The 13,232-nt window shown below is 35.8% G+C and overlaps 1 protein-coding gene across 1 annotated transcript in view; it reads left to right on the forward strand.

Moving 5' to 3' along the window:
- PRKD3 (protein kinase D3) overlaps positions 1-13,232 on the forward strand; it is a 62,308-nt gene that overhangs the window by 26,782 nt on the left and 22,294 nt on the right. Inside the window, exons 2-7 of the mRNA XM_065891674.1 lie at positions 716-854; positions 2,385-2,516; positions 3,314-3,471; positions 6,510-6,702; positions 9,718-9,795; positions 12,695-12,878. Coding sequence (XP_065747746.1) covers positions 716-854; positions 2,385-2,516; positions 3,314-3,471; positions 6,510-6,702; positions 9,718-9,795; positions 12,695-12,878 — 884 coding nt within the window. The remainder of the gene's footprint in view (positions 1-715; positions 855-2,384; positions 2,517-3,313; positions 3,472-6,509; positions 6,703-9,717; positions 9,796-12,694; positions 12,879-13,232) is intronic.

Genomic DNA, 13,232 nt, shown 5'->3' on the forward strand with positions numbered 1-13,232 from the left:
TCTGGGCAAAGATTTTTTGAAAAGAAAGCTACCATAAGGAATCATGTATTTGTAATTACAGTGAGTATATTAAAGAAAATATTAGATAAATGCTAGGAATTATAGGTCCGTTTGGCAGAAATGTAGGAATTGGTACTCCTGTGACTGTAGTTTGGGAATTATTGATCTTCTACCAGCACTATTCAATAGAATTTACTGTGATGATGGAAGTGTTCTGTATCTCCACTGTCCAAAATGGTAGCCAGTAGCTGAGGTGGTGATTGAGCACATGGAATGTGGCTAGAGTGACTGAGGAACTAAACTTTTAATTTTATTTAACTTTAATTCAATTTAAATAACTGCATGTGGCTGGTAGCTAACCATATGGGAAGCTCAGTTCTAGAGGACAGGAAAGACTGCTTATCTTTCAGGCTTTCTAAGAGAAGCACTAAGTTCAAGATTGTATTCTCCATCAGTAACTGAATAAAGGAATTCTGTACTTCTAAGAAACACATGTTTTAAGATAATCAACGATTATTTATATTGCTTACTTTTATATTTTTGAACTTGAGAATTAACCAGGATGCTCATGGTTGATCTTTTTGGATATTAATAGAATTGTTAGCAAATAGTGTTAGGCTAAAAACTACATTTAAAATTATTTTATAAGGTTGAGACATTTACTTATAAAAATAGAAAGCTGTAGGTATACTGATATAGGACCATTTTCCTGCAGTTTCCAGAGTGTGGATTCTTTGGCATGTATGACAAAATTCTTCTCTTTCGCCATGACATGAACTCAGAAAATATTTTGCAGCTGATTACCTCAGCAGAAGAAATACATGAAGGAGACCTAGTAGAAGTTGTTCTTTCAGGTAAGTAAATAGTTTATTTTGTTGCCTTTCTTTTCAGCGAGCCTTATTTTTTGCATTTAACTAAGTGCTGTGTTCAATTATACTTTGTACTACAGTTGCTTACTTCTTTCATCTGTAATAATGGTTACTATGTGATTTGTACTTTCAGGAAGGTTATGTCACAGATGAGAAAGTAGGAAAATAAGCCCTGAATTACTTATTTGAGTGTTACTAAGCTAAGGGAATTATCAGTTGAACCAGAAGAGGAATATGTTCATCTCTTGAGTCAAAGAAATAAAACAATTACACTGAAATTCTGGTCCCTTTCCCCGTTTCTTTGAAGAGCATAGAAGAGAATTAGGGTTCAGAAAAGAAAATGAGAAAAAAAGGAGAAATAATGAAGATTTGGAAGAGGAAACTGCAATACTGGTTGATTCCATGACTTAAATAATGCTCCTTCTCTTTTTGTTCTCTGTGGACATTTTCTTATTCTCCTTTCCTCTCTCACCCATTCTTGCCATCCATTGTCTTTAGCTCCTGCTATTATCTCATCCAACAAGTGGGCAGGATTGTTAGTGAGAAGTGTAAAGGAACAAAGAATGTATATAGTAGGCCTGCAGAACTTCTTGTTTGGCAGCAAAGGAAAGAGGGAGGAAGAGAGGAGCAGGGGAGGGAGGAAAGGAAAGAAATGGAAGAGAAAGAAAGGAAGAAAAGCCAGTCAGGAGTCCAGAGTCCTGCCACCATTTTTTTTCCTCTTCCCAGATTCATATTTGCAGCTTGTTCTTGAGATCCTCTCTGACTGTCACCTTTCCTTATTAGTTTCTTATCCTTCCCATTCATCTTCTCTGCCACAACCCCAAATTCTATACACATCGCAATCCTTGTCTTTCTTTTCACTCCAGAGGGGCTTCACTCCCGGTCCTCCCTGGAGGTCATGCTCACATCTATTCCTCTCTTGCCCTGGACCCTACATCAGGCCATGGGGATATCCACTAATGACTTGCAGGTAGTGTTGAGAGGATGTCTGATGGTGGTTGCGTCTGCTGTTGGCTTGCCCACAAAGGGAAGAAGAGTCTCTTTATCCTAACCACTAGGACTCTGGAGAACAGAGTGTATCCTGGGATCCTAAATTAGAACTGAGTGTGTTTCCCACAGAAACATTGCTATAACTTAATGTTAAGTTCCACAGTTTTTTTTTAACTTTAGTGTTCTATTTCCCAGTACATTATAAGTTAAATAGTTTTTAACTAGCTAAAATAAATCTTGACAATTATTTGCAATGTTACCACTCCGAGAAAATGCTTTTGGAGGTCAAAATACCTACCTATAGACCTACTTTTAGAGCTCAAATTATTTGAAGTTGGTGAAGTTCCTAAAATAGAGTTTGAAAACCACAGTATTAGCTGCTGAAAATAATTTATTTTTATGGTCAGATGAAACTTTCAGAAAAAAAAGATTCTGTGTACTTTGACAAATGAATATGGTCAATGTTCTTAATCTCATCACAATTACAAGTACAGGGTTTATTTGAATATTTTTCTTTTTTAAAAGCTTTGGCCACAGTAGAAGACTTTCAGATTCGTCCACATACTCTCTATGTACATTCTTACAAAGCTCCTACTTTTTGTGATTACTGTGGTGAGATGCTCTGGGGATTGGTACGTCAGGGACTGAAATGTGAAGGTATGTGTTCTAAATTTTTGTTTCATTTGAAATAGGATTTCACATTTGCGTTCAGTAATCATCAATGAAAAAACAAGATCATTGGTAGTGACTAGGTAGTACCCAAGGTTTAGAATTGGAGAGGTATGGTTATCCTGTATTAGAATTACCAGGGGGTGGGATGCGGGTGCACATTTCTGATTAGTCAATAAATTTTTTCTGTAAAGGGCCAGAGAGTACATATTTTAAATTTTGCTGGCCATGTGGTCTCCTTACAATGACTTAATAACTTTGCTGTTGTATTGATAGCATGAAAATAGCCATAGACAGGTTGTAAACAAATGAGTATGCTGTGTTCCAATAAAATTATTTATGAACACTGGAATTTGAATTTAATATAATTTGCACATGTCATAGGAGTAATTTGGTACACAGTCTACAGTTTGCTGAAGTTCTTTAAGCCAGAGGTTCTCAAACTCTATCGTGTATCAGAATCACCTTGAGGACTTGTTGAAACATACTTTGCTAGGCCCCATCCCCAAAGTTTTTGATTCAGTAGGTCTGTGGTGGAGCCCAGTAATTTAGATTTCTAACAAATTCTCAGGTGCTGCCTTGAGGAGCACACTTGAAGAAACCACTGCTTTAGCCAACTTAACCTTTCTACACGTTTACTATTCTTCTTAGCTTGTCATCTGGGTTCTTCATTAGGATAACTATTGCTGCCAGAGAAAATAAATAAAGGAAGCACCTATTTTTTTATGTACACACTTATATAGTAAAGTTAAAAAAATTTTTTTAACCTTTTAAAATATATTTAGGCTGTGGATTAAATTACCATAAACGATGTGCCTTCAAGATTCCAAATAACTGTAGTGGTGTAAGAAAGAGACGTCTGTCAAATGTATCCCTGCCAGGACCCGGCCTCTCAGTTCCAAGACCCCTGCAGACTGAATATGTAGCCCTTCCCACTGAAGAGGTATGTATTCTAAGGTAATAGAGGGCATTTTACTACTTACTCCTTACGTTTCTGCAGGATATATAACATCATCTTAAAACATAAGTTATATACTGAAAAATAGTAACACTCCTACACTTAAAAAAATTAAAATGTATTACTGTAGACAGGGCTTACCAATAGTCATGAATTGCATTTTGTATACTTCGTGATAACCTTATCACTTGGACCATAAGATCAACCTCCTAACCAGTATCCTGACTCCTGGTCTCCACACTTCACTACAGCTTAATATACAACAACTCTGATTAGATTACTCCCCACTAGGACACCTTTATATATTCTGTGTTTCCGACAGTCTGTAATATTCATCATTCCTTGAACACACCCTTTCCCCCCTACATTTGCTCAAAGCTCCTCACTAAATAGACGGTAAACCACTGTTACTGGTAAGATTGCAGTATGTGCCCAGGTATGCTGGGATTGGGAAAAGGTTAAGAATCGCTGGACTGGGCTTCCCTCGTGGCACAGTGGTTGAGAATCCACCTGCCAATGCATGGGACATGGGTTCGATCCCTGGTCCAGGAAGATCCCACATGCCGCGGAGCAACTAAGCCCGTGCACCACAACTACTAAGCCTGTGCTCTAGAGCCTGTGACCCACAACTACTGAACCTGCGTGCCGCAACTACTGAAGCCCGCGCGCCTAGAGCCCGTGTTCCACAACGAGAGAATTCACCGCAGTGAGAAGCCTGTGCACTGCAATGAAGAGTAGCCCCTGCTCACCGCAACTAGAGAAAGCCCGCACGCGGCAACGAAGACCCAACACAGCCAAAAATAAAATAAATAAATTTATAAAAAAGAAGAATCACTGGACTGCTATGTAGAAGACCCAGGTCTAAGTTTTGATTTTAATACTAATGCTTTAGTAGTATTAATCCCTTTGAGCCCGTTTTTTCATATGTAAAATAGGGCTAACAACATAAATAACTACTTGTACTAGACATGAAAAATTGGGTGGCTCCTACAACCATAGTCCCCTGAGTAGTTCCTTATAAACATGCTCTGTACCATGTCCCTGATACCCCAATCCCAGCAGGACCTGACAAAAGGCAAAACTGGCTAAATCAGCCTTTCCATGTTACATGTTTTAAACTTGAGACAAACTGAGTGGTAGAAGCAGAAGCAAGAGAAGCACAGTGTTGAGTCACCACTAGACTAGGGGGCCAGGGATGAGCAAAAGCTTAAAGCATCTGTTTCTAGTTCCCACTGGCTGCTTTATCAGCTCTGCAGAATCACTGTGGTGCTCCTTTTGCTGAAGGTGGTGTGTAAATGGAGGAGGGGTGGGCCACACTAGAGCAGGATACCTTAGACAGCTGAAATATGTAAGTTTGGTTCGTGTTTTAACATTCTTTTTGTACTTTCCTTTTTTAAAAAATTTATTTATTTAATTTATTTATTTTTGGCTGTGTTGGGTCTTCATTGCTGTGCGTGGCCTTTCTCTAGTTGCGGCGAGCAGGGGCTACTCTTCATCGCGGGGCTCAGGCTTCTCATTGTGGTGGCTTCTCTTGTTGCGGAGCACGGGCTCTAGGCGCAGAGACTTCAGTAGTTGTGGCTCACAGGCTCTAGAGCGCAGGCTCAGTAGTTGTGGCATGCGGGCTTCAGTAGTTGTGGCTCGCAGGCTCTAGAGCGCAGGCTCAGTAGTTGTGGCGCATGGGCTTAGTTGCTCCGCGGCATATGGGATCTTCCCGGACCAGGACTCGAACCCGTGTCCTCTGCATTGGCAGGCAGATTCTTAACCACTGTGCCACCAGGGAAGTCCCATCTTTTTGTACTTTTCTTAAACTGCTTCATAATTTTCTTTAGAACATTTCTGGCTACACTTTAGTGAAAAACTATCCATCAGAGGCTGTATCTGTGTTATTTTTATAGTGCTGTCCTCCAGTGGTCAGTCCTTTTCTTCTTCCTTCTTCCTACTTTTTTCAAAAAAGCCTTTTATTTTCTCCTCCCCTCATTTCTCCTGTATACTTCTCTATCTCTTGGTTTTTTCTGGCTTCTTTTGCTTCTAGTGGTTGAACATATCAATGTACCATGACTCAGCTTCTCTGAGTTATAGACATTACCAGTTATAGAAGGAAGTTTTGGCAGTGAAGATGCAAGCAGCTACAACAAAATCTGTTATACATCTAGGTGGTAGTTAGGTATTTGGATTTTGTTCTTGAGAATATAGACTGTATTCTTTTTCATAGAGCCTGGCCAGTTATAATCAGTGAATGCTGAATTAATATGATGAACCATATTCATCTGACCTATAATTTAAATTGATTATTTCTTTTGTATACTTAGAAAGGTTCATAGTTAAATAATCCATTTATCCCTCAGATTACACAAAAAATTTTAACCAACATCACCTTTAACTTTCCTTTTTGCTCACCTAAGAGAAAAAACCCAAATAATTGGAAAATACTTAAAATATTAAGGAACTTCCTAAAGCATAATTACTAAGGGTAAAGTTGTTTTAGTTTGTATCTGCCATTGTTTGTATCATCAACATTAATTAAACTTAGATTTTCACATGCTTGTTTTAGTATTTGTTAAAATAAATTAGAAAAACTAAGGTTTGTTTCAGAATGTTTTCAGACGTTGTATTCAGTAACTCAGCGTGAGCAGCACTAACATTTTCTGAATTTACTTAATTTTCCTGTGACTAATTTCTTGGTAAGGTTTTTGAAGGTATTTGAACATGTTATAAATTCATTTTAAGTTCTGTTTTTTATTTGTAAAATGTCATATGTGCCTGGAAATAATAGTTAATCAGTGAATATATGTATGGGAGGATGAAAATATCTTTTTGTTTTCTAGCATAAATAATAGCAAAAAAAGTCTGCACTTTTCTCATTCAAGGGTTGGTAAGCTAAGCTTCCAAAGGAAACTGCTGAGACGCACATTTTTAGGTTTTTGGCTTTAGTGTTTGAAATAAATGACTTTTGTGGTCAAGCCCTGATCTTAATACTTTGTTTTTATATCGACTTACACTTATAGAAATTACTTATGTTTTAGTCACATGTTCACCAGGAACCCAGTAAGAGAATTCCTTCTTGGAGTGGTCGCCCAATTTGGATGGAAAAGATGGTCATGTGCAGGGTAAAAGTTCCACACACATTTGCTGTTCACTCTTATACCCGTCCCACCATATGTCAGTACTGCAAGCGGTTACTGAAAGGACTCTTTCGGCAAGGAATGCAGTGTAAAGGTAGGATTGGATGTTTTTCTTAAGTAAAATTTATATTTGTTTTTGTTAGCAAATACAGGTTTAAAATATTTTTTATTTCAGAAGCATTAAGCAGATACCTGTAAATTGGGCTCATACTTAACTTAAAAAAGATAAAATTAATATGCACGCACCTGTATGCGACGACTAGTATCTGCAATATGTGTATTCTGTACCAGGAGCTGGGCTAAAGAAAAATTGGAGTATAAACAGAAAAACTAGAATTTGGATCTGAGGTGTGGCTGCTTAACACTTGCCACTATGGAGCAGTTAGTAAGCAGATAAGCTAATATTTGACCTTAAGTCTTTCTAATTTCAAAGCCAGACCCTACCCAAAATAGAAAATAATGCCCTCCTCTTGCCATTAAATATTCATACACACACATGCACACCAACATATTACAGGTGTTTTGTTTTTTTTTTCTAATTACGTAGCTATGGAGCTGTACAAAAATTGTCATTCCAGACAGTAATCACACTGAAATAGGCAGACTATAGTAGAAGCCAGTGGAATTGTAATGGGGACCACCTGTATTTGGATACTAACCCAGAACACTATCATAGTATTCCAAAAACATCTCTTAATGAACTAGGTTTTTAATAGAACAATGGAATAAGTTTTTCCTCTAGTTACATAATGTTTTAATGCTTTTTAAAGATGCTTTTATCTTTTTGTCACATATCTTCTTCTCAACAGTGCTACACAATTATGTGAAACCAAAATAGAGTTCAAATATGTTTTAAGGCATTGAGCCAGGATAAGACATAACTAATTTGTCTATAATCTTATGTACTTATTTTTCATGTGATTATTTTAATAGTTCTTGATACTATACTTTTTATATAGAACTATTTGTGGAATTGAATTACCTAGTTTTATCTAGGTAAAACATTACAGTTGAGATCTTTGCAACAATAAATCCTGTTTACAATGTTGAATCAAATAATTATATGTAAATTTAACTTAAATATATAAGAAAACTTTTCTTGGCAATATATGGCTACATAGGATAATATCAAATAGAGAATAGGTTGTACATTTGTTGCCAATATTTAATAACCATCAGGCAGGCTTAATTAAATGTTGAAATTTTATTTCAACAGCTTACTTTTGAATATGAGTTAATATATAAATTAATACTTTAAAATATCAACACTAAAGTGGATTGGCAAGCAGCCACTAAGGAATGTTTTGGGAAAGAACATTAAGAACAGATGTACAAATTCTAGCCAGCAGATAATTTTAGTAAAGGTAGTAAATAACACCGTTCTGCTGAGCAGAACAGAAACATTCTAAAACCACATGCAAAAAAATACAGTATTTTATAAAGGAACTAAAATAAATATGTAGATTAATGAATTTTGAAATAAAATCAGTGAACTCTACCACTGGGTTATTAGTTTAACTTCTTAGAGCTCTAAAAGAATACTGTTTTATGCTTATATTGGTTCAGAAAATATCAGGTTATATTTCTCTTCAAGTATTTTAGTTATCTATGAAAAAATCATAATTTAGGGATCCTTGTATTTTTATAATATGAATTAAGATACTTAAAAAGTAAAGTAGTCATTTTCATTCACTTGTCAAGCTAAGAAAAAAAATAGTTAAGATAAAACAGTTATGCTGGAACGTTTAAGAAAACATACAATTCTAAGAACAGCAGTTCATTTATTCATTCATCTGTTTATTTTCTACTTTGTTATGTTAAAATTTCAAGGCAGCTTATATAAGCATATATAGAATAAAAGAAAGCATAAACTAATTAATAAAAACATAGGTAGGAATATGGAGAAGTATAAATGCCTGTCATTAGAACCTACATACTTGGCTGCAGGTGGGCCACAAATTTGGCTCTACATTTCAAAGGGAAAGGGAAACCTTGTTATTTTCAGAATTTGCAAATCTCATGAGATAAAAAACTAATTATTTAAGATGTATGCAAGATATTAATATCATATATGAATTTATTAGGGTCTCTTATTTTAAAGACATTACTATATAATGCAAGTTTTATCCTCCACCAAAATACTAATTTCATGGAGCTTTTTCTTGTAATGACCTTTGCCCTGTGCTATTGGCATGATTCCCAGAATTTTCTTGAATCACAGGGGTTACAGAATTATTCTAAAGCAGGACTTGAAATTATTTTTACCCATCTATTGTTGGTAGAAGTATTTCGAAGGTTGTGTTAGACAGTAGTTATAGCAGTGGGTCTCAGTTTTAGTATTAACTAAAGAAGTCATTAAAGCACACATTTCTCAGCCCCACTCCCAGAGTTACAAATGTTAGGGGTAGGGCCCAAGAACATGCGTTTCTAACAAGTTCTCAAATGATACTGCTACTGCTGGTCTGATGGCCACAGTTGGGGACCACTGAGTTACACAGTAGTATGGTACAGTTGGGATCTGACACTGATCTGCAATGCAATCAGCTCTGAGGTTCTTGCAGGCTGAACAGAGCCATTTTGTAATGCAGGTGAGAGACCTTGTGCATGAGAAGCTTAGGCCTTCCTTACAGGGTTGTATGGGAAAGCCCTTACTAATTCCTAATAAATGGTTGTAGAATTGCAATCCCTTTTCTGCATGTGCACCAGGTCCTAATAATTAGGAATTGAAAGTAAGTGCCTGACATATGTTGGAAAGGAATTTAATCAGCCTGAGAAACTCTTAAGGGGTATGTGGAAAGAAGAATGTGAGGTAAGGGAAGGAAACATGGAGCTGCAGCAACATTTTGGCAAAGTGTTATACAAGTAGTATAAACTTCATTTTACAGATATAGAAACTGAGCCCTGAGGGATTAAACAACTGTTTAAGAGGTAGTTTCAGAATTTGAAACCAGACCTTTAATCCAAAGCCAGAGTTCTTAGTAGAGGAAATCTTTATTATTTCATCATCATTATTAATAATACTCTGTGTGTGAGTAAAGAAAGTCTTAACCATATTCTGATACTGCCTGACATTTTTATATAAATTAATAAGGTGAATATTTTATTTTAGATTGTAAATTCAACTGCCATAAACGATGTGCATCAAAAGTACCGAGAGACTGCCTTGGAGAGGTTACTTTCAATGGAGGTAAAAGTCCTTTTCTTAATTTCCAGAAAAGATCACAATTCTTTTGTGTATTATCTTTGTATAAGGTTATATTTGCATATTTTATTTTGCTTACTTTGTTTTTTAACTTTGACTTTTTTCTGATTTAATAATCAAGCAAAATACGGAGATCAGTAACAGTATACTTTTAATTATACCTCTTCGTCTTACCTTTAACCACCTATCACTCTGTAGTCTAATGTGGCCAGTGGTGCTGCATATCCTCTTTTATCTTTAATACTTATTTTATAACCCTGCTGTTCTTAGACCTATTTCATATTTCTAGTATTTATTGACTGCTTACTGTATGTCAGGCATTGTTCTAAACTCTTTACATATATTGACATTTAAACTTAAGAACAACCTTTTGAGATAAGGACTTATAGATGAGTAAACTTAGACACAAAAACATTAAATTAAATAACTTGCCCAAGAAATACAACTAATAAGTGGTAGAGCTGGGATTTGAACCCATATGGTCTGGTTTCTTAGTCCGTAGTCTTTTAGAACTTAATGTACTGTCTCACTTTCTCTTTCTCCATCAAATAATCATTAACGAAACATTTTTGCTTTTTTTTTCTTGCGGTACGCGGGCCTCTCACTGTCGTGGCCTCTCCCGTTGCGGAGCACAGGCTCCGGACACGCAGGCTCAGCAGCCATGGCTCACAGGCCCAGCCGCTCCGCGGCATGTGGGCTCTTCCTGGACTGGGGCACGAACCCGTGTCCCCTGCATCAGCAGGCGGACTCTCAACCACTGCGCCACCAGGGCAGCCCCATTTTTGCTTTTTACCATCTATTTTTGTTTTTGTTTTGTTTGTTTGTTTTCTCTTTTCAATATTATATCACTCAAAGTGATTACCCTTTTTGGAAGGAAGGAGTAATGACTCTAAACTTTCAGCATAATTTTCCCGTAACATTTACATGACTAGTAAAAATTGAATGTAAGTAGTTCTGTAGAAGAAAAGCATAAGGAGTGGAAATTAAACTCCTTAAGAATTTAACATTTTCTCTTATGGCATGTTTTCTGTGGTTGCTATTTAACACCATTGACAGAGCATGATTGGTTTTCTCATTTCAGTTGCTTGGAATTGATGCAGTTTTTCAATGATTAAAGTCTTTTCTAGATTTATCTAGTTCATGTATTTTTGTACTTCTCTACCTTTTGACAAATGGATATGAAATACTATTTTATTTATTTTAATGTGCGTTTGTCTTTATATTAATGAGTTTGAGCATCTTTCAGATGTTTACTGGTTAATTATGGGTTTTGCCCCTATAAGTTACCTGTTCATATGCTATATATTCTACTAATTCTTTGTCAGCTTTATTGAGATATGATTTGTATACCTGACAGTTCACACATTTAGTTTATTCACAGCTATGCAACCATCACTACAATCTAATTTTAGAACATTTTCATCATCCTGAAAAGAACTCCATACCTATTAGTAGTCACTTCCCATCCACTCTTCCCCATTAGCCCTGGCAACCACTAAATCAGCTTTTATCTCTATGGGTTTGTCTATTCTAGACATTTCATATAAATAGAATCATACAATGTGTAGTCTTTTGTGACTGGTTTCTTTCATTTAGCAGAATGTTTTCAAGGTTCATCCATGTAACATGTATCAATACTTCATTCTTTTTTTATTGATGAATAATATTCCTCTGCATGAATAGACTACATTTTATTTATCCATTCACCAGTCAGTCGATGGTCCTTTGAGTTGTATCTCCTTTGGAGCTGTTATGAACAATGCTTCTATGAACACTTGAGTACTGATGAGTACGTATGTTTTCCTTTCACTTGGGTAGATAGCCAATAGTGGAATTGTAGAGTCATATGGTAACCCTGTGTATAACATTTTGAAGACTGCCAAACTGTTTTCCAAAGCAGCTGTACCATTTTACATTCCCACCAGCAGTGTATGAGGATTCTAATTTCTGTGTATCCTGCACCACTTGTTATTGTCTGTCATTTTGATTATTGCCATCCCAGTGAGTATGGAGTGATGTCTCATTGTTGTTTTGATTTGCATTTCCCAGATATTGCATATCTTTTTATATACTTATTGGTCATTTTTACATCTGCTTTGGAGAAATATCTATTCTCGTCCTTTGCTCATTTAACTAGGTTACTTATCTTTTTATTATTGAGTTGTAAGAGTTCTTTAAGTATTCTGGATACAAGTCCCTTATTTGATATATGATTTGAAAATGCTTTCTCCCACACTGTGTGCTGTCTTTTCACTTTCTTGAGGTATCATTTGCAGCAGAGAAGCTTTTAATTTTGATGAAGTCCAATTTATTTATTTTTTTCTTTTGTCACTTAGGTTTTTGGTGGTATATCTAAGAAGGCTTTGCCTAACTCAAGGTCACAAAGATTACTCCTATGTTTTCTTCTAAGAGTTTTATAGATTAAGCTCTTACATTTAGGTCTGTGATCCACTTTAAGTTAATTTTTGTAATTGGTTTAAGGAAGAATTCCAATTTCATTTTTTTTGCATGTAGATGTCCAGTTGTCCTAGCACCATATATTGAACAGACTATTTATTCTTTCTTCATTGTATTGTCTTAGACCCTTGCAGAAAATCAGTTGACTAGATGTGTAATAGTGTTAGCTAATCTTTTACTTTGCTTCTAGTATCTTTCGGCATGTCAATTTAAAATTATAATGCAATCAAATTAATTTTCTGCCTTATGGTTTGTACATTTTATATTGTCCTAAGAAATATTTCTTTATCCTGAATCATAAAAATATTTTCCTATATTTTCATTTAAGAATTTTAAAACTTTTTTTCACATTTAATACACTGTCTCTGTTTAGGTGTATTGATATTCCATTAATATAAAATTCTGAATTCATTTAAAACTTTGCCAGAACCTTCTACTCTGGGAACAGATACAGATATACCAATGGATATTGACAGTAGTGACATGAATAGTGATGGTAGTCGGGGCTTGGATGACACGGAGGAACCATCTCCCCCAGAAGATAAAATGTTCTTCCTGGATCCATCTGATCTTGATGTGGAAAGAGATGAAGAAGCTGTTAAAACAATCAGGTAACGTCTGTGTAAGGATTGCAAGCTACTTCCAAATGCAGGGTCAGTCCAGGAGCTCTGTTAAGAAAGAACAAGCCACATCTCTTTAAGTAGGACCTAAAATGTAATTTAAAATCGGTTAAATTGTGCCTAATACTTTTACATGTACCACAGTTTTTTTCTGAAATAAATTATATTACTCTTGCTGTCCACTCAAGATGGGAAGGTATGAGAATCCTGTTTTCTTAAAGAGGAAAATGCTTTATTTAAATATAGTCTAGATATAATATCTAGCTGTAGAGCATCCATCACAAAGTGCCAAAATTGAACCATCAGTTGAAGCAACCAATTTCTTCACACAGGCAGATTACCTGA

This window comes from Phocoena phocoena, chromosome 14 (genome assembly GCF_963924675.1).
Source record: "Phocoena phocoena chromosome 14, mPhoPho1.1, whole genome shotgun sequence".
Taxonomy (NCBI): Eukaryota; Metazoa; Chordata; class Mammalia; order Artiodactyla; family Phocoenidae; genus Phocoena; species Phocoena phocoena.